This window comes from Sardina pilchardus, chromosome 22 (assembly GCF_963854185.1).
Source record: "Sardina pilchardus chromosome 22, fSarPil1.1, whole genome shotgun sequence".
Classification (NCBI taxonomy): Eukaryota; Metazoa; Chordata; class Actinopteri; order Clupeiformes; family Clupeidae; genus Sardina; species Sardina pilchardus.
In genome coordinates, this window is record NC_085015.1 from 10,234,183 (window position 1) to 10,259,424 (window position 25,242).

The 25,242-nt window shown below is 41.8% G+C and overlaps 2 protein-coding genes across 2 annotated transcripts; both read left to right on the forward strand.

Moving 5' to 3' along the window:
• The first annotated feature begins 1,178 nt into the window (after positions 1-1,178).
• Positions 1,179-11,862, forward strand: LOC134069602 (annexin A4-like). Its single transcript, XM_062525595.1, has 15 exons — positions 1,179-1,367; positions 2,704-3,047; positions 3,350-3,381; positions 4,190-4,357; positions 4,752-4,839; positions 5,071-5,165; positions 5,680-5,793; positions 6,155-6,245; positions 6,505-6,584; positions 6,773-6,829; positions 6,987-7,080; positions 8,362-8,457; positions 9,187-9,245; positions 9,820-9,942; positions 10,423-11,862. Exons 2-15 carry the CDS (start codon positions 2,714-2,716, stop codon positions 10,480-10,482), a joined length of 1,491 nt encoding a protein of 496 aa, XP_062381579.1. The 5' UTR covers positions 1,179-1,367; positions 2,704-2,713; the 3' UTR covers positions 10,483-11,862.
• A 1,626-nt stretch (positions 11,863-13,488) lies between these two features.
• On the forward strand, positions 13,489-24,694 carry LOC134070573 (annexin A4-like). Its single transcript, XM_062526961.1, has 16 exons — positions 13,489-13,583; positions 13,973-14,394; positions 14,669-14,697; positions 15,060-15,224; positions 15,393-15,551; positions 15,953-16,040; positions 16,213-16,307; positions 16,545-16,658; positions 17,367-17,457; positions 17,722-17,801; positions 18,131-18,187; positions 18,353-18,446; positions 20,677-20,772; positions 23,376-23,434; positions 24,030-24,152; positions 24,388-24,694. Exons 2-16 carry the CDS (start codon positions 13,983-13,985, stop codon positions 24,445-24,447), a joined length of 1,722 nt encoding a protein of 573 aa, XP_062382945.1. The 5' UTR covers positions 13,489-13,583; positions 13,973-13,982; the 3' UTR covers positions 24,448-24,694.
• The last annotated feature ends 548 nt before the right edge of the window (positions 24,695-25,242 follow it).

The window sequence follows — 25,242 nt, forward strand, 5'->3', positions numbered from 1 at the left end:
ACAAAATAGCCTATGTCTAACGCTTGTTAGCCTAACTAATACTAATAGGCCTACAGCACAGGACGGCTACAGGAGGACACCTTGGCTTTTGCATTTCCAAAATGATCTATTGTCTAGTTTATGAAGTAATTAATCAGCTTTTATCACACATGCTTGCCCCTGATACCTGATATTCAAAACGATAAACTGGCTGAAGGAATCATAGGAGATGTTAGATCATATGCAGATGTCAGCCACACAAGCCGCATATAGAAGCGTTAACTTAAATGTGAAATGTTGCCATCTGCTGGTCATGTAGAATGCGTGTGAGACGTTGTGACTTTTCAGTAACTATTAAATATTGCCATCTGCTGGTGATAATGTAGGCACAGTCTACTCTAGACTTTGTTCGACATCTTGCGACTATCCATTAGACTGGTGCTAATTCTGAGCATTTTGAACATTGTTTAGCCTAAGTTGAGATACGATTTAATACGATTCGATCTTTTTTTTTCCACACACACATCGCAGATTTGTAATACAGCACACACAATGCAGTAGCCTATTTTATGCTTATTACAATACTTAGGGAAAAAATCTCTGCTCACTTGGATCCATGCAAAAAAAGTGTTTTACTACCAAGCTTTCGGTCCTTAGACCTTCATCAGGGCATTGCCTTATATTACAATAAAATAGGTCAATAAGCCTAAGGTAATCTATATTTGATTTTTTCCTATTATTGTTATTATTATTATTATTATTATTATTATTATTATTACTGCTACTATGCTACTATTATTATCATTGTTTAGATGTGTTTCCGACTACTCTACACAATTGTGTAGTTGAAGACTGAAGCATGGTGCGTTCATGAGCAGCTGGGAAGTGGGAGAATTCAGGAGATGCACGTTACACCTGAACTAACTTCCCAGTTTGAAGTGGGAGCTTTGGGAGAGCTGCCAGGGTAATGTTTTTTTACGCCACTCAACATACTGTAGTGAACGCTCTCACTTCGGAAGTGGGGAGTTTATAAGTGGGAATCGTACCATTTCCCAGCATGAACGTAGGCCTACTGTATAGGCTTATTTCTTTTTCTGAGGGTCCATTATAGGCTTAGCAGTGCGTCAGCAAAGACGATGTCCCCCAGTCTTCTCTATCTGGCTATAGCCCAACATAAGACAGGTTTAGAATAGGCTACTCGCTGAATGCATAGCCCGTGTTAAGCATCTGACAAATGAGGATTGAGGAAGAATCTCGGAAAGAGTGTTTTCGTAGGCTAGTTTAGGGACCCACCCTCGCACGTCAACAGTCAATCAGTGTAGCGCAGCTTAGCGTACTCTTCCTGTCTCCTGTCTCAGAGTTGAAGGTGGGCTACATATTTCAAACAAGTAAGCATCTCATTTCCTACAAAGGATTCGCAGTATGGTGTGGGCTAATTCGTTATAGTTTGAAGTAACTACGTAGCAGTGTGTGTCGCGAATATGTTTGCTACATTGAAATGTTATGTTTGATACATTGAAACACTTCCTCGATTTCTTATTGCAAGGAAGGAAGTGTGGAGCTAATTAACTAAATTGTTACGAACACATGCCATATGTTACAGGAACTGATCTATAGGCTACATTGCGCCTTAGGCTAATGGATGGTTTGACAAATAGCCTATGTATTTTCGGTTATTGTTGCGATGACTTTGATCTTCCTCAACTTCGCCTCTTGATCCACCCTTTGCTATTATGTAAGAGGGTGCGCTACACGGCACTGAGTTATTTGCTTTCGCTGTCCGTTGCCATCTTAAGTTGTTATTGGATGCTGCATAAGGTCTAAGCTGACTAAAGCCTTGTAAAACATATAGTCAGACCACTGTGTAAAATCAGTCAAACACACGTAGCCTGCTGAAATGATTGGTTGCTTAATTCATAAACTCAAATTTGTGCATTATAGGCTACTAGGTATTAGCAGTGAGCTAGGCCAGAGCGCCATTCGCGTGACTAACTTTCTTTTTTGACAACACTGTGGCAAGGCGATAGGGAAGATGTTTATTTCGATCCGTCCCTCAGGGAACAATTTTGCATAAACACTGTCACTTGTTCCGTTCAGTGGATTGATTTCTGCTGAGTTTCGCCTGCTGAAAGCTGTTTTGTCTGTACGACGGCTTGTAGTTAGTGGAATGTGTGGGTGGAGTGTGTATGTTTCCATAGACGACCTTTATCAGGGAATGGTCGCTCTTTCCTGGTGGGATGAGGCCTGTCCGGAGCTATATATACAGCTCTGTTCGTGTCTATGGGGATTGGGGGCTCTGTGTAGGGGGTTGCATGACAATACAATGGAATGCTGCACTGCCAAAATGGCCTGTCCAATAAAGTTTACCATGTGGAAGTAGGCTAGCCTTTCAGTTTCGTTTCGAAACTGAAAACCACTTTCTTTTCTTTGAAGTTTGATTTCTGCTCAGAACACATCTCCTGTCACTGTCACGTACGTGTATTGTTTTGGCAATTGAAATGGACATGCCATGGTTTACACCCATTTTCAACAAAAAGGCTCTGGAATGTCAATATTCATTAACACACTTAGACAAAAGAATCATGCAGAATAGGGTATATTTCAATGAAATCTTATGAAATGCTCATAGAGTTGGCAATACCTTAAATGTTGTCCATCTCTCCTAAAGTTGCATTGGACACTCCTTATCGTCCCTGGTAACTATAGCCCTCTCTGTTTTGACAGGACCCCTGCCATGAGTTACCCCGGATACCCCCCACAGTCTGGTGGCTACCCCCCACAGCAAGGAGGCTACCCACCACAGCCCGGAGCTTACCCACCCCAGGCAGGGGGCTACCCTCCTCAGGCTGGAGGTTACCCACCCCAGCCCGGTGCCTATCCACCCCAGGCAGGGGGCTATCCACCCCAGGCAGGGGGCTATCCTCCTCAGGCCGGTGGCTACCCACCCCAGGCTGGGGGTTATCCGCCCGCTGCAGGAGGTTACCCACCCCAGGCTGGTGGATATCCACCCCAGCCAGGCGGTTACCCTCCCCAGCAGGGTGGCTATCCCTCCGTGCCTCCTGCCGCAGGTAGGGCTTCATTTGTTTGTTTGTTTTGTACGATGTTTTCCAGAAGACTGTGGAGATGTGTTGATGTCCTATTAGGGTAGAAGAGGTCTCTTTCAGAAGATCTATATTATATATTATATATATTTAGAATATAACAGAACAGTAAAGATATTCTGAAAGCGCTTTACTCTTTAATAAAGTGTGTGTGTGTGTGTGTGTGTGTGTGTGTGTGTGTGTGTGTGTGTTACAAACACAAGGTTAACACGGTGAGCAAAAACATGATTATCTGTTCAGTAGCTAAAGTTGTTTTGTTTTTGTATCAGGTGGTTGGGGTGGTGCACCTGGATATGGAGCAGTAAGTACCTCATATCTATACTCCCAAATGAATCTGGGTGGTAGGTTAAGCAATACATAGACAATTGGTCATAGTTCATAGTCCAAACATAATATTTTCCGTTTGTCTCCCAAGTGTCTTATGTGTCACTTTTCCAACTGTCTGTTTGTGGTTGCTCAACTCACAACTTCTCTACAGTAATAACACCTCCTTTAAGTGTCAAACATAAAGTCTTTCCCCTTTTCAGGGCAGAACATCAGATTTGTACTGGTCCATTGTATATCTTTACTGGCCTAGAAAAGTCACTTTTACAGAAAGCTGTTAATTTATTACATTGTACCGAGATCCCTCTTTATTTTGGTATACACATGCTTAGCTTCAACAAGTTAGCATCTCAGGTGAGCTGAGCTGACTCTTGATGGCAACTGGCAGAAAAATCTGTGGGCTAGTGGCTGCCCTACCAACTTGCCTGGCATGCTGTTTTGCTTGCCTTGGGCCAGTGGTCCATCACTTATCTACACTCCCTGACGAAGGCTTCCAGCCGAAACGCGTCGGAGTACGTTTTTAATCAATGAATTGCCAAGTAGAATAAAGGCTTTTTAACATTTCTACTAGATGAGTGCCTTGGTATCTTTCAATTTTTTGACACTTATTAAGCCTTTGACCAAAGAGCACCATCTAGCACCACATTTTCCAGGTAGCACTCCAGCTCAACAATCTTTCTTTGGGCCATTACTTATCTTGAACTCTGCTGATTAAGATGTTGGCTGTTTTGCCCCTGTGCAATTTTAAAATCAACTTTGCCGTCAGTGATCGTGTCTCTTTTCAGCCAGGAGGAGCCACGCCAGGCCAGGGATACCCAGGAGGCCCTGCCCCAGGACAGCAGCCCATGCCAGGCTACCCAGGAGGGTCTGCACCTGCGCCCAATCCCTCCATGCCAGGCTATGGAGGGGGTGCCCCGTCTGGTCCATCTACCCCAGCTGTGCCCGCCATAAGTGTAAGATATCATGAATCATCCTACTTCATTTTTTCCTATGGAAGGCTTATTGTTTTGGTTTGATGTGATATGGCAGATTCTAAGATTCTAAACTAGATTTAAGGAAGTGCTTGATTCATTCCGTCTGCAGATTCTTCAAAAGCAAATTCTGCTTTATGTTTGGACCGCTTATACCATATGACCAAACCTAGTTCCTCTTACTTGAGTATTTGGTCCTAAATGTTGAACTACAGTAATCCACCATAACTCTCTTTTTATTTGACAACATAAATGACCAAGATTGCAACATTGCCATGTGTGTCTTTAAATGTACATGTAAATGTACAACTAATTATTCATCTTTACATGGAATGCATGAATAAATATAGATACACTGCATTACTTTACAAAACAGAAAGGATACCGGGGCTCTCTCAAGGACTTCCCAGGGGCAGATCCACTGAGAGATGTTGAAGTTCTCAGGAAAGCCATGAAAGGATTCGGTCAGTTGCTTTGTCTTCCTTGATGCTCTGTCTTTGCTGAAAGATATTTTGTATGTGGAGATGAACCTGTCAAATACGGGTCGATTCGGTTTCAAGTTTCATCCTCTAGATCTTACTTTTAAATGTAACAATTATTGTACATTACAAAGTCCTTGAACAGTAAGTTAACGTTGAAAGTAAATGTGTGCGGTTATTGAGGCTTTTTTGACGCAGCTCGTATTGTCTTTTCAGGCACTGATGAGAATGCCATCATTGAACTTCTTGGAAGTCGTACCGTCAAGCAGCGGGTACCATTGGTGGCAGCTTACAAAACCACTTACGGGAAAGTAAGCCAGCAAAGTTTGCTATCAGAGGATGTTAATTAGATAGCCTCGGGGGACTGGTTCTCTCATAGGTGCATGTCTGTAAACACTGATTATGCAGTGGAGGTGTTAGAGGAGAAATCCGGCGATGTTTCTCGTTTCTCAAGGTCACCGAGTACTGTCGGTACGAACAAAACTAAAACAATCAGTTTTTACTTAGCTTGAGTTGCTAGCTCCCACAGCTAAAGCAACCAGGCAGCTACAGCAGTACACCCTGCGGTTCATGTTTGTGAGCCTCTGTGTTCAGGACCCCAGAGTGCAGCACTGTAGCTGCCCAACAGCTGCCTTAGCCGTTTGTTGGTGCCAACAGTACTTGGTGGTGACCTCAAAAAAATGGAGATCTGTGTGAAAAATGGCTGGATTTCTCCTTTAATTCACCCCCATTCCTCTGTTTTCATTTACTCACATATTAACATTTAGCACTGCCTCAAGGTGCCCCAATTAACATGTATTGTTATTGTCTTTCTTTAATTTCTAGGACCTCATGCATGACTTGAAGTCTGAGCTCACTGGAAACTTTGAGAACCTGGTGATGGCCATGGTGATGTCCCCAACCAAGTTTGATGCGGCTGAGCTGAGAGAAGCAATTAAGGTACTCATTCGTCCTGTAGCCATCGCTAGTGTTTACCAGAGATCCTCTAGATTCTAGAACCATCTCTCTGGCATTTACATAGCGCCGACCTGTATTGCATTCTCGTATCTCATTGAGCAAAGGTCAACTCCGCTATATACTGTATCTTGTGTTACAGTACACTACCAGGGTAGCTACACCCAAAGAGTTGTTGACTTTTTAATGACAGGTTTGATGTTACTCAATGGGTGTTTAAACCTTGTTGGCAAAGCATGAGGCAAGGGTGTATGTACTGTAATTGCACTGGGGGTGGGTAGGAGAAAGGAACATAACCTGTTTTTTTAGGTTGTTCTGAGACCACAGATATGTTTGTTTTGGACAGGGAGCTGGAACTGATGAAGCATGTCTTATTGAGATCCTGTCGTCCCGCAACAATGCAGAGATCCAAGCGATCAACCAGCTCTATAAAACAGGTGAGCGCACAGATCTACTGACTGATTTTGAGCATGTCGTTGTCTGTTTTGCCTGTAAGCATTTGGGTGGATCCTCCTCATTTGTGTATGCCGGCTGCGTTTACTCGTACAGTTGAGGCTGTTTTGTTTAGGGTGCTTAAAGGTTGAAAACAGCAACAAGCCAATGATGGATTTTTAAGTTAATAGTTTGAATCATAAGATAATTTGACCTGTTGGTTGGTTTACAATTGATGAATGAATGTTTGTTATTTTCCTCCAGAGTATGGCAAGTCCCTGGAGGATGCTATCGCCAGTGACACCTCAGGACATTTCCGCAGACTCCTGATCTCCCTCTCTCAGGTATGCTCTTCCGTTTCGCCCGCCAATAACACACAGACCCAGAGCTCTGCTATCTAAAGAACCGATAATGTGCAGTAGTACTCTGTACAGGAAGTGACATACAGTAGCCTACAATGTCTTCTTTGTATTCTGTATGAGAGCTACCTTTAACCATGTTCCTTTTTCTTGTTTTGTTTTCACATTTGTAGGGTAACCGTGATGAGAGAGAAAATGTGGACATCTCTCTGGCAAAGCAGGATGCCCAGGTGATTTACTAAATTACAAAAGCAAATCCCTAAAATGATTTATGCAAATATCCCACATCCTTTGGTTTGGATGCATCATACAAGCAAGCATCGCCATTTTCATATTTATAGGCGAGTTATTGTCTAACTCATTTTAACATATCTTCTTTTGTGTCAGAAACTGTATTCGGCTGGAGAGAACAAAGTGGGAACCGATGAGTCTCAGTTCAATGCCGTCCTGTGTGCCCGCAGCAAGCCTCACCTGAGAGCAGGTAAATGCTCGTTCATTTTCTTCATATGACTGTCGATTTACATCACAAAGCAACCTACAGTTATTATTACATGGTAAGGCGAGGCATGACTGCGATTAAAACGGGTCATTCTTCCCAGAGGAACTTGGTTAAGAGCCTTGCTCAAGGGCAATGAACCTACTGCAAGCTACTGCATGCTAGCCCAGCTCCTTAGCCACTACGCTAGCACATTTACGCTATCACCAAATGCAGTCTCTGCTCAGCTCTCGAGCATGTTTACCGGCCCATTAGAAGACGTGAAGCAGACACACACCACAAGTCAAAGTCATGCCTCTCTGTAGTGTCCAAAAGATCTGGGAATTTAAAGGAGCCATTTCCTGTTTGGCATTTGCGGATAAACAAGTTCACAAGCTATTGGCAGCGCAGATAGGCACATTTCTGCCTGTTCAATTCTCGGGGTTCCCCTCCCCTGATCAACAACAACAACGACGACAACAACAACAACAACAACAAAAGAACAGAAACAATTAATCAAGATGCTTCAAGAAAAAAAGGAATATTATGAAAATAATGTCCTTTAGTCAACCAAAAAACATAAACAGCTCTTTGAGCTTTCCAGCGTGGTTGACTGCCCTCTGATTTGGGTAGTTGGTGATCCCCCAGTAGTGTCACAGGGTGTGTGTTGTAACAGCACGCTCACCCTGAAATACTAGAACTTGTGAGCTTACATTACCAAAGCCATTCTTTTGTGTAGGTATTGGCTATCAAGGCCATTAGTCTAAATCACGGTGAACAGAAGTAGCCTAGGGAATTCATCTATTATTTAGCACTTGAATACTCAAGGCATATACTGTATCTGTGAGCAACATCATAGACTCTTCTGTTGATCAAACAACTCAGACACGTGACTGACGGGTAACTTGATCTGTTATTGTTTACACAAACACCTGATGCTGGACATTTTAGAGGGATGTAAGAAATGAAACTTGCTTCCTTAGTTACAAAAAAGTAGGATGCTTATTCAGTGCTGAGTGCTGGCACATTTCATGCTTGTGCATTTTTGGATCTGTGGAGCATGTTATATTGCCAAGAGATTGTGCCAGTTCATGTTAAAACATCAGGATGTTTTATGTGGTCTTACACCAGCGTGTAATAGTGTGCACCTTCTAACACATGTCTCTATTTTTATAACTTTTTATTTATGATACGTTTTCACAAAACGGTAAAGAATTAAATGAGGGAAGAAAATGAAACAAGCAGACATGGCTAAAACCTTCTAACACATGTCTGATGTGTCTGCAGTCTTCCATGAGTACCAGCAGATGTGTGGGCGAGAGATTGAGAAGAGCATATGCAGAGAGATGTCTGGGAATCTGGAGGATGGCATGGTCGCTGTGGGTAAGTAAACACCCACACCCACACGCACCCACGCACCCACACACGCATACACACACACGCATGCACACACACACACACCTGTTACATTGTAGATACTAGAATCTTAGATATGATTAGATTAGGTCACATTTAAATTTAAATAAATGAATGTTATGTAATGATTTTAGAATCTAAATCTAATATGTTCCAAAAGATTCACTTATGAATGATTGGATTCAAAAAGGCTGAAAAGGCAAATATACGGGTAATAAAAAAACTAAAACCATTCTCTTATGTGGGCTTTTCTACATGGCAAGAATAATCTTGGAGCAGTGATAAAGCCTTACCTGATGGAGACCTCTACCATCTCATATGTTAATGTTAGCGTTAACCTAGCTTTGACTTAACACCAACACCAACACCAACACCAACACCAACACCAACACCAACACCAACACCAACACCAACACCAACACCAACACCAACACCAACAACACCAACACCTGATGCTCGGTCCTCGAGGGACGTTCCCACTGATCTCTAACTAACGCTGGATACTAGACTATCCCATTGTTGCCGCCCCATCATTCTTTATCTACATCAGTGAGGATCAAGGGAGGGTGTATAAAACCCCAAATGAGAGGCACCCAAAGTGGAGAGGGTGCAGTGTATAGGTTTCATAATCCACAGAGCGAAACGTGTGCTGAGTTGATATGGTCATCTAATGTGTGCTTTTGGTTTGCATTCCAGTGAAGTGCATCAAGAACACTGCTGGTTATTTTGCTGAGAGGCTCCACAAAGCCATGGCGGTGAGTCATTCTGTGGTCATTCTGCCTTCATTTAAATGGCAGGCAAAGTGCAATGTCTATCAACACACAAAGTTCTCATGCGCGGTACAGTCATTTCCTGTGTATTAGCCGCGTTGTGCATAAGCCACAAGACAGTGTTTTAAGTTTAAAAAAAAAAACGTCTCCCTTGTATTATACTCATAGCTGAGGAAATGTTGCAAAATCAATGTATAAACTGTGGCTAATAGTTGGGAATTGGTAGCAAGCATGTGGCATTCGATCAGAAAGCTAAATTTTTATGTGTCACTCAATTTCCTCCTCCTATGGATATTACTTCATTGTTATTCTCTTTGGTATTGAATGCCAATGATAAACTCTACACCTAATATTGTTAAGGTAAAGGTGTTTTTATCCACTTTTATCCAAAGTGACAATAAGTGGTAACCGCGTGTTTGGGAATCAAACGTGGACCATGCGATTGTCAGACGGCAAAGCTATCAGGGCACCACCACGTCTGTTGAGCACAGTGTATATGAGTATATCTGCACACCCAAACTGCCATGTAAAGGTTTGTGCTGTGTTTCCACGGCGACAGGGGGCAGGCACCAAGGACCGCACTCTGATCCGGATCATGGTGACTCGCTCCGAGGTGGACATGCTGGACATCCGACAGGAGTACATGCGTCAGTATGGGAAGTCCCTCTACAATGCCATCTCTGTGAGTGCAACATACCCTCTGCTCTCTACTCATCTCTCTCTTCATCAGGGAGAGCATGCTCTACTGTAGAGGGAAAAAAAAAAAAAAAATGTCCGCTTGATGATTTTTGAAAATGTAGTATCTCCGACCTCCCTCTTTACGGTTAGAAAACCCTGGACCCTAATACAATCATTTCAAATTGGAGTGGTCAAACGACAGTCACTCATGATTTTGTTTGAAATAGGAGTGATCAAATGACAGTACATGATTTTGTTTGAAACAGGAGTGATCAAACGACAGTAACTCATGATTTTGTTTGAAATAGGAGTGATCAAACGACAGTAACACATGATTTCGTTTGAAATAGGAGTGATCAAACGACAGTAACTCATGATTTCGTTTGGAAATCGGAGTGATCAAAGGACAGTAACTCATGATTTGTCAAACGACAGTAACCTATTTGGATGATGTGGTCATGTTGCTGTTCTTGTTCCTCTTCAGGGTGACACCTCTGGTGACTACAAGAAGCTTCTGCTGAAGCTCTGTGGAGGAAGTGACTAAAGGACTGACGGGAGACTGCTGACACAATTGGACAGGGTGGCAATCTGTATAATCAACCAAGCATCATTTTAGTATCATGCAATACTATACATACCGTATATGTGTTTTGTGTTATTAATAGCCAACATTTCATGCATACGCACATGTCGCGTCATTTAGATGTCTTTCTTTTTTACATTTTAGGTTTTTTTTACGTTAAATTATTTCAATTGGTTTCCAGAAAATGTAAGAAATTTACAATTTTAACATATTTTGTTTATTTTTTATAGAAGAATTATCAGATCTTGTGGTGTGTCAAACTAGTATTTTTTTTTCAGAAATGATTTTATACTAGAATTTAACTTCGCCCTGCAGCTGATAGCCAAATACTTCCAAGTAGTATCTTTCTCATTTTTCCATTGAATTTCACATTTCCAATACTTGGATGCTACTTGTCACTTGAATGTACAACCTGATCACTATTTAAGTGGACTGATATACTTTATGTGCGTCATAGTGCTGATTAATGTGTCTGCTCTTATATGAAGTTTATTGTCTTGTCATGTCATCTCGTGTTAACATAGGAAAACACAGCTTTGGGTAAAAATATTCTCTCTTTTTTCCAATTCAAAATGTAAACTATAGTCCTCTTATTTTCAGTTTGAGAATGGTAGAATAAGCTTTGCTGAGTGAAATTTGTATTAACCCCTTGAATATTTAAATTACAATATGAAGTAATCATGTAGCCTAGAATGAAATGCAGTTAACATGAAGGGTTGCACTGGGTTTCACAGTGGCATCAAATGTGATTCAGCCCATAATAATCAAAGACCAGAACTATCTGTTTTAGAGCGTATAGAGCAGGGATAGTGTTTTCTTTGTGTGTGCACTATTAACAAATCATTATGTTATGATATAGTTTATGGTTCATATCAGAAATGTATTCTTAACATGGTGTGTGCACCCAGCTTTAAGTAAGATATATATTGCCTTACAGTGTCTAAAAATGTTTAAATGTACACATATCATATATATCAGCCTGCCATGTATGTTTCTTTGCCATTACTTACATTACTCTCATCTCCATTGCCTGACCTAGAAAAGCAGCTCTTTTTTCATGTCAAGTATAGGGTGCATACATTACGTGTCATATCCTGCTACCATGCCTTCATGCTGACTCACTGTATACTTCATTAAATACATGTTGTGTGTTCTAATGCTGAGCTAACCTGTGCCTTGTTTTCTGCTAATGCTAGCGTATGCCCATGTAATTAGCAGTGCCTTCTATAACAGTAACTTGAAAATTAACAACTAGCATGCATTCTTAACGCATGTTGGGTAGAGTTTAGTCTCATGTAATCAAAGTGAGAGTCAAATAAAGTTTTCAGACAATTTAATGTCTGCAAGCATATGTTATCTCGATTATTTAATCACAAAAGATCATTTATTTTTTAGCTATTTTTTGAAAGACTGCTGAACTAACATTTGAGGTCATGATCATGAGTAAGAATGTTCTGCCTCTTTCCCCTCTCTAACCGGACAACCACTTCTCTAAATCATTTGAGAATTGTTTCTTTTGGAAAGTACCACTTCCCTCCCAGAGAAGCTTTCGATTTTCCAATTTCAGATTCATGTGCTGTTGATGTAAAATGACCTGAACGTCCTGAATGTCAATCAAGAAATCTCTGTACCATCAAACTCTATAATTACAATCAGTGAACTTATTTTAACAGCACCCAGACTTGAAAAGTGAGGAGACTGTTAAAAAAGGTCTACATTTGTGTCCATTAAATATGAATCAGGAATGTTGAATTTTGCAGTGAAGGAATGATGCAATTTCTTGCCATTTTGTTCTCCCTTTTGACTGTATTACACGTTTCTCTATGATATGGTCTACTAACTACCAAAGTCACTGGATTGTATTGAAGTTCTCGCATGAATCATTTGTGTTGTATCAGATTGTAAATCACAAGTTGAATCAATCCAGTTTATTTTTTTCAGAAGTATACTGTCAGAGGTAGCCTCTCATAAAGTAGTACACTGATTATGTAGCCATGAGTGTTTCCTTTCTATTGCACAATTCTGATTGACTGATGTGTTTCTCAATATATATATATATATATAGTATACGTCGTCCAGTGTCAGTTGTCTTTATTTCATGTGAAGATACTGTGTATTATAGGCTATGTACAATGTTGGACCCATAACCAGAATTACTTATGAGGTATAAATGTTGAAGCTTCACTAAGTCTTGACAAAACACTCAGGAGGTTGAATTTGGTCCAAAACTGATGAACATGGGCAGAGCTGAGCTGGCACATCACAGAGTGCCAGGACAAGTCGGCAGACATCAACATCAAGAGTTCTAGTGCAAAAAAAAAAAAAACTCACAGAAAACAGAGATAAACAGTCCAGAGATAAAAGAAAAGTATCCAAAACACCCGAAATCCAGCAGAGTGAAGTCCAATGTCTTGGAAATCTGGAAATCCAAATGAGCCGTGCAGAGTAGCCTAAAGACCACAGAGACCTGAAATTGGTCATGGCTCATTCCTGAGAGAACCAGTCCGTGGTAACAACCGGTGAATTTGACCGTGGTACACATTGAACAAGGTCACATGAATTGTCTGTCTTGGCTCACAACAGACAAAATAATCATGCAGGCTAATTAGAGTGTATAGCTAACACACCGCAGGGTTAAAATGCTGTGGCTGAAGAAGAAAGTGTCAAGGTGTACAACCAAATTAGTTGATTGAACTGGTCTTGTGTGTACTCTTCTACATGATACTTAATGTTGTACTCTGATTACATGACAGTCATACTCCTTTACATGATAATCACCTAACCTAAAGGTGCTTTTGATCTGAGAGAGGAAAGAAAATCTTTTCGATACTTGTTTTGACAGCCGGACAGTGGACAGTTTGGGCTCCTTCCCTTTGATTGGTCAACAGACCTGTCAGCATTCTTTAACAAATTGTTGTATCAGTCAATTCAATTCAAATCAAAACAAACATCCAGAAGATTCGCTTCCCTTTCATATCCCCTCACAGTCTTATGTCTCTGGGGGTTTTGTCTTCTTCTTAGGGTCCCCTTGAAGATTTATTTTAGGCAACTAACTTCCAAAGGTAGGTAAAGAACATACTGACATTCTACTTTCCACAGTCTGTTTATGTTCTGTTGTTTCTTAAAAGGATAAAATAAGACAATGATAGCGGAATTATTGTTATTGTTTAATCTCTGCTTTAGTCTATTCTTTCCTATAGTCTTTCTTCTCTCCTCTTTGTTTTTAGAAACCATGTGTTTGAATAATACTAACCAGCCTGGTGTGATTTTTTTGGGATTGCACTCTGTGCATATTAAATGTGCTATACAAATATAATGACTTGACTTGTTTTAAAGCATGTTTCCGATATGCACTCAGATGTCCATCTCTCACATAGCCTCGTTGTTGTCCTCTGGCACTGGACTGTCCCTGGTAACTGTAGCCCTCTGACCCAATGGTCCATTTTGACAGGACCCCTGCTATGAGTCACCCTGGATACCCCCCTCAGTCTGGTGGCTACCCCCAACAGCAAGGAGCCTACCCACCACAGCCCGGAGCTTACCCACCCCAGCAAGGGCCCTACCCATCTCAACCTGGGGCACATCCACCTCAACCAGGGGCGTACCCAACCCAGCCCGGTGCCTATCCACCCCAAGCAGGGGGCTATCCTCCTCAGCCCGGTGGCTACCCTCCCCAGGCAGGTGGATATCCACCCCTGCCTCCTGGTGGTGCTGGTCCACCCCAAGCAGCGGGCTATCCTCAGCCTGGTGGCTACCCACCCCAAGTAGGGGGCTTTCCTCCTCAGCCTGGCCCACCCCAGGCAGGTGGATATCCACCCCAGCCAGGCGGTTACCCGCCCCAGCAGGGTGGCTATCCCCCTATGCCTCCCACAGGTAAGACTTCAGTTTTTTTTTTTTTTTTTTAAAGCTGACTTAAAAAATAATATAGGCCTGTTATGAAATTGTAACCTAATGAATGGTTCTCTATTTTTATCATGTAGATTGTAAGAAAACATTAATCACACTGTGTGCATTTTTGGCTCAGTACAAGTGTGTGTGTGTGTGTGTGTGTGTGTGTGTGTGTGTTTGTGTGTGTGTGTGTGTGTGTGTGTGTGTGTGTGTGTGTGTGTGTATGTGTGTGTGTGTGTGTGTGTTTTTCTTCTGCAAGGTGCTTGGGGTGGTCCTCCTGGATATGCAGTAAGTACTTCACATCTACTCCCCAACCTAATGAACCTAAAAATTTGCAGTCAACCTCCCATATGTCACGTGGTCTGTATCATTCCATAAAGGAGGAATACTCACATAGATCTTATTGTTGCTTCCAGCCATACATATGTGTATGTCCCTTTTCACATGACTACATTACATGATTACATGATTAACATGGCTACATGACTAATTATATGGCTAATTATAATTAACAAGAGGGCCATACATACAGCCTAAAGCCAAACCATTCTGCTCCTGTGCAGCTTTGAAATCAAATTTCAAAACAACACACAGACAAATCTGCTTAAGTTAAATAATTGCCTGCCGTCAGTGATCGGGTTTCCTTTCAGCCAGGAGGAGCCATGCCCCAGGGATACCCAGGAGGCCCTGCCCCAGGACAGCAGCCCATGCCAGGCTACCCAGGAGGGCCTGCACCTGTGCCCAATCCTTCCATGCCAGGCTATGGAAGTTGTGCCCCGTCCGGTCCATCTACCCCAGCTGTGCTCGCCATAAGTGTAAGATATCATGAATCCTCATACTCTTATTTACTCTAATGAAATGTGTATTATTCTGCAAACAAAGTAGAAAGGAAGCTCTATTAAGGAATGCCCAGGGATAGATGTACTGAGAGACATGAAAGGATTTGGTTAGTTCCAGATGTCAGTCACAGTGTCTCCTCTCAGCCAGGAGCCCCTACCTCAGGACAGCTGCAGCCCATGCCAGTGTACCCAGGAGCCCCTGCAGCTGTGCCCACGCCCACGCCCACGCATACGCCCGCCATGCCAGACTATGGAAGTGGTCTCCTACCTGGTCCATCTACCCCAGCTGCACCTGCCATAAATGTAAGATGTCATCATCAATCTTCACTCTGCTTTGTCATTAATGACGTCAGGTTTCTGGATCTGGAGCTGACTCTCTCTGCTGGCTGCCCAGTTTACGTGTTGATGGTGATCTGCTTGTCTCTTCTCATGTGGTCCCTGTGTTATAATCTGTCCTATTCCCGTCACCTATTCCTTATTGTCTCTGGATGTCTGTTATGATTTTCCGATTTCTTTATTATGAGACAATTTCCTTGAAAGTCCTTAAAAAGAAAGAGCCATTCTATAAGAGCTGATATCTGTAATACCCAGACAAACTATATTCCACATTTCCATATTGCCATGACTTTATATGTGTCTTTAAACATACACATTTTTGATGCATGAAGGTATTCTCTGAAAAATATACCATGTTACTCACACAGAGAGGATACCGAGGTTCCATTGAGGACTTCCCAGGGGCAGATCCACTGAGAGATGTTGAGGTTCTCAGAAAAGCCATGAAAGGATTTGGTTAGAGCCTTTGAATTTTTTTTTATGATTCATTTGTACAAAAATCAGGCTTCAATCTCTAGAGCTCTCTTTTGAATATAACCTAACTTATTGTGCATGATAAATTCGATGAACAGTAAGCTGATATTGGAAGTAAATCTGTTCGTATTCGCACAATATCTGCTCTCTTCAGGTACTGATGAGGACGCCATCATTCAGCTACTTGGAAGCCGCACTAGCAAGCAGCGGGTGCCCATGGTGGCAGCTTTCAAAACCACGTATGGAAAAGTAAGCCTCCTAACACAACCAAAGTTTACTATTAGATTATACCACTGAATGTCCTCAGGGTCATCTTCTCCCCTGAATGCTTGTCTGTGAATGCTGAATTTAATTCTATTCATGCATATTTACTTACACCACGTCTGTGAGGTTGATCAGCACTGCCTCAAGGTGCTGTATAACGTAATGTCATCATGTTGAGGAATTATGTTGTTGTCGCTTTTTTTTTCATTATTATTTCTATAGGACCTCATCCGTGACTTGAAGTCTGAGCTCAGTGGAAACTTTGAGAGCCTGGTGCTGGCCATGGTGACGCCTCTGGCCAAGTTTGATGCCGCTGAGCTGAGAGGGGCAATTAAGGTACTCATTCGTCCTAGTCTTTTAAGATTGAACATTAGTGTGGGGAGGCTGCACTTTGTTTCTACTTCACAAGAGGCGTGATCAATTGGCGTAGTTCAAATGACTCCGTACACTTGGATAGTCCTTCAACCAATCAGACCAACGATCCAGTGCGTCTTTTGGATAAGCTAGTTTCTGATTGGAGCCAAAGGTTCTGGCAGGGAACAGAGGACATACAGTAGATTTGCAGGTTTCCAGCCTGAGCTGCCAGGCAAAATCCAAATTTACCGGAAGTTCAGGCAGGGTTCACCCAGCCTACATTTGTCCTGTAGCCATCGCTAGTGTTTACCAAAGATCCTATAGAACCATCTCTGGTAGGCTATTTCATTCTAGTAACATGTGAAGCAATGGTCAAAGCAACTATGTCTTGAATTACACAGCTACACTCCTAAAACGAATGTGTTGAAAATAACACAACTTGTGCTCTGTATGTCCAGATAGGGACAACACAGTTTGTGTTTTTTTTCTGTGTTTTAAGACCATAAGGCATCCCCACTTAAGTAGTTGTTGATGTTTAATTACAAGTTTGTAATTACCAGGGTGTAAAAGCTGAATTGCAAAATGGCTGTAAAAGGCAAGATGTGAGCAAAGAGAAAGGGCGGTGAGAAGGAACATCATGGCCTATTTTCAGCCTGATTTAAAACCACATTTATTCCCTTTTTTCATCAGGGGCTGGGAACGGATGAAGCATGTCTGATTGAGATCCTGTCATCTCGCACCAATGCAGAGATCCAAAAGATCAACCGGGTCTATAAAGCAGGTGGGAGCACTGCTCTACTGACTGATGTCATGTATTTATTGTTTGTTTTGTCGGTAAACATGTGTGTGGGTCCTTGTCATTTTACGTAAGTCATCAAACATTTGTGCGCTGTTGTCCCATTTGATCATACGCTCATGAAAGGTTGAAGAAGCAAACAACCGTGTATAACTCATGAAGGTTTCTTTAAGCCCAGTCTTAGTTTGAATAATGAGATCAACTTGTCATTCTCTCCATTTGCAATGACCTTTTCTTATTTCCCTCCAGACTATGGCAAGTCTCTGGAGGACGCTATCGCCAGTGACACCTCAGGACATTTCCGCAGACTCCTGATCTCCCTCTCTCAGGTATACTCTTGTAATGTGTTGTCCCTATCTGGACGCAGAGTTGTGTTAAAAAAATAACGCAAGATGTATTGTTTTCAACGCAAGTGTGTTATTTTCAACACACATTGTGCAACAAATGAAAAAAGGAAACAACACAGACTGTGTTTGAGAGATGTGTTCAAAACAAATGTGTTGTTTTCAACATATTTGTTTTAAGAGTGCAAGAGCATACAGACCCAGAGCTGCAAGATTCAAGAGTCATCACCCCAGTACTAATGCTCAGTGTAGACGGGTAGACTTTTAAATAGATTTCCCTTTCTTTTTGGTTTTCCCCATTTTCTCATTTGTAGGGTAACCGTGATGAGGCAGAAAAAGTGGACACCTCCCAGGCTAAGATGGATGCTCAGGTAATTTACAAATGACCCAAGAATGAATACAGTTGAAGATATACGTAAATATTCCACATCTGTGCTCTGTGGTAGTCATTACCTTTGAATACATTACACAGCAAGCATGGCTATTTTCATATTTATGATTAATGTCTAACTTATTTTGACTTATACATATATTAGAAACTGTATGCGGCCGGAGAGGGCAAACTGGGCACTGATGAGTCCCAGTTCAATGCTATCTTGTGTGCCCGCAGCAAGCCTCACCTGAGAGCAGGTAAATGCTGTGTATTGATGTCCTTGATGTCCATTGATGGGTCATTTTTAATATATTTATACAAACAAATGATACCGGACATTTCAGTGTGAAGTAACATCTGAAGCTATGGCTATACTGTCTTCCTTAGGTTATCCAAAGGATTATCCAAATTGCATGCTAATTGCTAGTATATTGTGTGTGCTTGTGTGTCTGTAGCATGGGTCTCCAACCTTTTTTCCTCCAAGAGCCACTTTGACAAAATGGACATGAGAGAGCTTTTATGTTTGTAGTAGCATGCCATGTACAGCGCCCTCCACAATTATTGGCACCCCTGGTTAAGATGTGTTAAAAGCCTTAAAATAAATACAATTTTTATTGTAGAAGCATACTCTCACACTGAAAATTGTAGAAAAATGTAACCTTCAACTCAAGTGAATTTTAAATTGGGAAAAAAAATCCCTGACTGAGAAATAATTATTCTTCATAAAATCACCTGTTCCACAATTATTGGCACCCCTAACAATTCCTAGGAAATAAATGTAATTAAAGTATTTCTGTAATTTCTGTCATGTCTACAGTAGTTTACAAAGTCAATCAGAGTATGTAGGAACATTTATTTAGTAATTCTTAACATCCTGTTTCCCTGGGCTATAAATATGACGTGACACAGAGGCCATTTCTCTTCAACATGGGAAAGACAAAGGAACACACTGTTCAAGTAAGGCAGATGTGTGTCGACCTTCACAAGTAAGGCTATGGCTACAAGAAAATAGCCACTCGCACACCTGCCCATATCTATGGTCAGAGGAATCGTTAAGAAGTTTAAAACAACTGGAGCAGTGGTAAACAAGCCTGGAAGAGGATGCATGTTTATTTTGCCACCACGCATAGTGAGGAGGATGGTAAGAGAAATAAAAAAATCTCCAAAACTCACTGTTACAGAATTGCATCAAATGGTTGCATCTTGGGGTCACAAAGTCTCCAAAACAACCATCAGGCGCTATCTACATGCCAACAAGTTGTTTGGGAGGCATGCACGGAAAAACCTTTCTCCATCAAAATCATAAGCATAAACGTCTGGAGCGGTACTGGGCCTTCAACTGGGACCGTGTGCTTTGGTCAGATGAGACAAAGTTAGAGCTTTTTGGCAACAAACACTCTAAGTGGGTCTGGCGTAACAAAAAGATGAGTATGCGGAACAGCACCTCATGCCCACTGTGAAGTATGGGGGAGGATCGTTGATGCTGTGGGCCTGTTTCTCTTCCAAAGGGCCTGGGAACCTTGTTAGGGTGCATGGCATCATGAATGCTTTGAAATACCAGGACATTTAAATCAGAATCTGGTGGCCTCTGCCCGAAAGCTGAAGATGAGTCGTCACTGGGTCTTTCAGCAAGAGAATGACCCTAAACATATGACCAAGTCTACACAGAAATGGTTCACCAGACACCGTATCAAGCTCCTACCATGGCCAACTCAGTTCCCAGACCTCAACCCCATTGAAAACCTGTGGGGTGAGCTGAAGAGGAGAGTGCAAAGGAGAGAACCCAGGTCGTTGGATGATTTGGAGATTTTGTGCATATGAGGAATGGTCGAAGATCCTTCTTTCTGTTTTCTCTAATCTTGTGAAACATTATAAGACAAGATTAGGTGCTGTTTTATTAGCAAAAGGGGGTTGTACAAAGCATTAACATCAGGGGTGCCAATAATTGTGGCACACATGATTTGATGTAAAATAATTATTTCTTAATGTGGGATTTTTTTCCTTCTAAATAAATGCACTTGTATTAAAGGTTGGATTTTAGGCTTTTTTTAATTGTGGTCCTATACTATTTGGAAAAAAAATGAATTTATTAGAAGCTAAAGAACACATCTTAACCAGGGGTGCCAATAATTGTGGAGGGCGCTGTATTTACATAGCTGATCTCCACCCAAAACCACTGAATACGATTTGAATGCTTTCTAAAGGCTCAACCCATTCACCTTCTGTCTTTGTAGATTGTGAATTCGATTTCATAGGAATTTTAGCATGTTTCCCAAGTGACTGGGTTATCAGATTTATGAACGTCTTGCTCAAACCTTTTGGAGAGCTACTTAGAAACAGGTGGGGAGCTACTGGTAGCTTGTGGGCTACCTGTTGGAGACCCCTGATCTAGGGCATAATAGAATCATGATAAATGTTTTATGTGCTTTTACACAACAGTCTGTTGTAATAGTGTGTAATTTCTAACATGAATGATTTTTTCTGCAGTCTTTCATGAGTACGAACAGATGTGTGGGCGAGAGATTGAGAAAAGCATCTGTAGTGAGATGTCTGGGCATCTAAAGGAAGGCATGATTGCTGTGGGTAAGCACAAACACACACAGCACACGCATACACGCATGCACACACGCACGCACGCACACATACACATACACATACACACACACACACACACACGCACACACAGTTGGAGCTCAGGTGGTTTGGCCATTTCCTCCCACCCCCTCTGTTGTTGTTTTTCCAACTGACTGAACACTCAACTGTAGCACGCAGCAAAGCTGCTTTGTTGTGTTGCCTTTGTTGTGTCGTCAAAGCAGTCATCCTCCCTTCTTTATGGTTTTATATACAGTACAGGCCAAAAGTTTGGACACACCTTCTCATTCAATGAGTTTCCTTTATTTTCATGACTATTGACATTGTAGACTCACACTGAAGGCATCAAACTATGAATTAACACATGTGGAAAACAAAAAAGTGTAAAACAACTGAAAATATGCCTTATATTCTAGTTTCTTCAAAGTAGCCACCTTTGCTCTGATTACTGCTTTGCACACACTCTGCATTCTCTGGATGAGCTTCAAGAGGTAGTCACCTGAAATGGTTTTCACTTCACATGTGTGCCCTGTCAGGTTTATTAAGTGTGATTTATTGCCTTATAAATGGGGTTGGGAATCAGTTGTGTTGTGCAGAAGTCAGGGGTGATACACAGCTGATAGTCCTACTGAATAGACTGTTAGAATTTGTATTATGGCAAGAAAAAAAGCAGGTAAGTAAAGAAAAACGAGTGGCCATCATTACTTTAAGAAATGAAGGCCAGTCAGTCCAAAAAATTGGGAAAACTTTGAAAGTGTCCCCAAGTGCAGTCACAAAAACCATCAAGCGCTACAAAGAAACTGGCCGTCCCAGGAAAGGAAGACCAAGAGTCACCTCTGCTGCGGAGGATAAGTTCATCCGAGTCACCAGCCTCAGAAATCGTGCGTTAACAGCAGCTCAGATTAGAGACCAGGTCAATACCACACAGTTCTAGCAGCAGACACATCTCTAGAACAACTGTTAAGACGAGACTGCCTGAATCAGGCCTTCATGGTAGAATAGCTGCTAGGAAACCACTGCTAAGGACAGGCAACAAGCAGAAGAGACTTGTTTGGGCTAAAAAACGCAAGGAATGGACATTAGATCAGTGGAAATCTGTGCTTTGGTCTGATGAGTCAAAATCGGAGACCTTTGGTTCCAACCACCGTGTGGACTGCAGAGTGAAGGCAAAAGGGCCAACAAGTGCTAAGCACCTCTGGGAACTCCTTCAAGACTGTTGGAAGACCATTTCAGGTGACTCTTGAAGCTCATCAAGAGAATGCCAAGAGTGTGCGAAGCAGTATTAAAAGCAAAAGGTGGCTACTTTGAAGAACCTGAAATATAAGACACATTTTCAGTTGTTTCACACTTTTTTGTTAAGTATATAATTCCACATGTGTTAATTCATAATTCTAATGCCTTCGGTATGAATCTATAATTTTCATAGTCATATAGTATGAAAATAAAGAAGGGGTGTCCGAATGAGAAGGTGTGTCCAAACTTTTGGCCTGTACTGTATATATATATACTGTTTGCTGTTCTCTGTTTTATGAAGTTGTAAAGTACATTGAATTGCCGATGTGTACTATTGCCTCTACGTATTTAAATGAAGTTGCCAATTTTATAATAGAACCTGGATTAGAGACAAGCCTGGCTAAATCAACTCAGACAAAGTGGTAAGCCTTCTGAAGGCCAACACCCAATGGCGGCGACTGACGCATGTCAAGTGACGGCAACGTTTAGAACTCCATTATTTTTAACGGGGCAAAGCCCAGTGACGGCGTTCAACGTGCGTTGACGCCAATCGCTTGAGCTGTTGAGCGGCATCCATAGACGGGAATTCTGTCGCCAGTGGGCGTTGGCCTTAAAGGTGCTAACACACTGCCAAGACGCCCAACAAACCCCAAGGCAACTAGTTGTTGGTTGCAGTCTTTACAATGGTAGTAATTGAGAAGGAAGATTTTTCAGACACGAACAGCTCTGTCCAACAAAGAGCATATAACACACACTAACTGATGGCACACTGACCAAACTGTTTGTGTTTGTTGGAGGCTGTTGGCTTAATAGATAGATAGATAGATAGATAGATAGATACTTTATTGATCCCTAAGGAGAAATTCAAGAACGTGATGAGAACGTAATAGAACGTGATGAGAACGTGATGAGAACGTAATAGAAGAGGTCCGTGGCTTCTTTCCTCCTGCTGAAAACAAAGCCATAACCTCTTGGGGCTCAATCACTTCCCTTAGCCAGACTTTGGTAAATGGACTGCATTTATATACTGTAGCACATTTCTACTCCTCCAAGCGCCATTCTTCACACGTATATGCAAAGCACCAACATGCACACCAGGAGCAGTTTGGGGCTCAGTGTCTTGCTCAAGGACACTTCGACAGGGTCAGGATTAGCTGGGCTACAAACCAGCAACCTACTGGTTGCCCAACAACTCCTCTACCTCCTTAGCTGTCTCCTTTTAAAAGGTCTTGGATACACCCGCTGCTCTCTGTAGTCAACAACATTAGGTGGTGGTGGTCCAGTGTATGTTTCCTAATCCATGCAAGGAATGTGCATTGTTGAGATATCCTAATTGTTTGGCCTTTCGGTTTGTCTTGCAGTGAAGTGCATCCAGAACGCGCCTGCTTATTTTGCTGAGGAGCTTCGCAGATCCATATCGGTGAGTAAGAACTTAAATATGGAGATGGGAAGGTCTTTTGCTGCCTTTTTCATGTTTTACAACCTGTACTGTCTCTAAATATTCTAAATATTCATATAGTTTATAGTTAATATTGCTCACATTTCTACACAATCTGGAGACTTGGAAACCTCACTAGGAGTATGTGAACTAAGCCTCTGATCTCTAGCAGGGAATAAATACAATTAGACATTAATTAATAAACAATGAGGAGTTCCTACTCAGCACATTATATGAGTTTAACTGGCCTATTATTACAGGTAGACATACTCATACTCATACTCATATTATACAGCGATATGGCTATTGCTATGTTACTTTAGCACACTCTACTCAACGTGCTACAAAGTTCAAAGTTTATTGTCATGTACTCATAGATAAGCATGTATAAGCAATGCAGTTCGTTGTTCTCAAGTGTCCATTCATCTTCAAGAATAAATGAAAGAAAAATAATTAATTGATAGAATAATTAATTTGATTTAAAAAAGGATGGAGAGAGAAGGAGGAAGAGGGAAAAGTATAACTATCCACTCAGCACGGCTAATCGAAGTGGTTTGTTGTGTTCCCGGTGTAACAGGGTTTAAGCCCTAATGACCGCACTCTGATCCGAATCATGGTGTCCCGCTCCGAGGTGGGCATGCTGGACATCCGACAGGAGCACCTGCGCCTGTTTGGCAAGTCCCTCTACAATGTCATCTCTGTGAGTACAATAGCTGCTGATGGTGGGCGATCTGTATACTGTATTTCCATGCATACAATCTGACAGCCACTGCTCTCCTCTTCTTTTATATGAGGGAGGGCAAACATCACAGTGCTCCTCGGCAATCCTTACAAATCAGAGTATAGGTCATTATTGGTTGGAGGGGGGGGGGGGGGGACTTATAAGAATAACAAATACGATAAAATGAATGTTGTGAAATCTGTTTTCTCTTTAGAATGCTACCTCTGGCGACTACCAAAAACTTCTCTTGAAGCTTTGTGGAGGCAATGACTAAAGACCAGAGAGAAAGCCGACACAACCGGATAGGGTGCACTCTCCCACACACATATCATCTGAGCATCATGCAGTATTACAGACCTTCATGTGTGTCGTTTGTTGTGTTATTTCTGAGGAGATGTCACACAGGCCATAGGCCTACCCCACTGGTACCCCACTGGTACCCCACTGTGGCCATGTGGCCACTTCCCAAACGTTTTCATGAACAAAAGACAGGCAGCACATAAAAAAAGACTGTTTTTTTTTTCCAGTGAAAAATGATCTGGAATCAAATTGACAATTTTCATTGAATTTTTCTATTTCCATAGGGTGCAACCAGTTAAGGTTAACTAAGGTTTTTAATGCAGCAGTTTATTCATTTTTTGACTAAATACATGTCCATGTTGTTGCACACTCTGGTGATCAGCACAGACCGGGGTTGTGTACAAGTGTTCCTCAACTGTTCTCTTCTGCCTGTCATTGTGTCATGCCCAGTTCATGTCACAAGTGATTGTGATTATTTCAAGAGATTTTGGCTGAACGGAAATCAATTTCACCGGGAGAGTGTCTAGATAAATATGCCAGCCCTGAGCTGATGCAATGAGCTCTCAGAGTCGTCTGGTTTCAGCCATAGACCTGCAGCCCTGTCGCAGCAAGGATGAGTAGGTGCCCCACTGACTATTGTAGGCTACTGCGAGCCTTTTCACCCTTGGTTCTGCATCCACCATTTTGTGATAACATTGTCATTTGGTCAGGCCAGTTAACTTATGTAGGTGTTCCCAAGATGGCAGTCAGAATACAAATATTCAGTTAG

Excerpts from the sequence above, each read along its gene's own strand:
- LOC134069602 (XM_062525595.1), top strand. The coding sequence starts at position 2,714 with ATGAGTTACCCCGGATACCCCCCACAGTCTGGTGGCTACCCCCCACAG. Across the intron at positions 3,048-3,349 it reads CTCCGTGCCTCCTGCCGCAG|GTGGTTGGGGTGGTGCACCT; the intron begins GTAGGGCTTCAT and ends TTTTTGTATCAG. Across the intron at positions 9,943-10,422 it reads CCCTCTACAATGCCATCTCT|GGTGACACCTCTGGTGACTA; the intron begins GTGAGTGCAACA and ends GTTCCTCTTCAG.
- LOC134070573 (XM_062526961.1), top strand. The coding sequence starts at position 13,983 with ATGAGTCACCCTGGATACCCCCCTCAGTCTGGTGGCTACCCCCAACAG. Across the intron at positions 15,225-15,392 it reads CAGCTGTGCTCGCCATAAGT|CCAGGAGCCCCTACCTCAGG; the intron begins GTAAGATATCAT and ends GTCTCCTCTCAG. Across the intron at positions 16,659-17,366 it reads AGCTGAGAGGGGCAATTAAG|GGGCTGGGAACGGATGAAGC; the intron begins GTACTCATTCGT and ends TTTTTTCATCAG.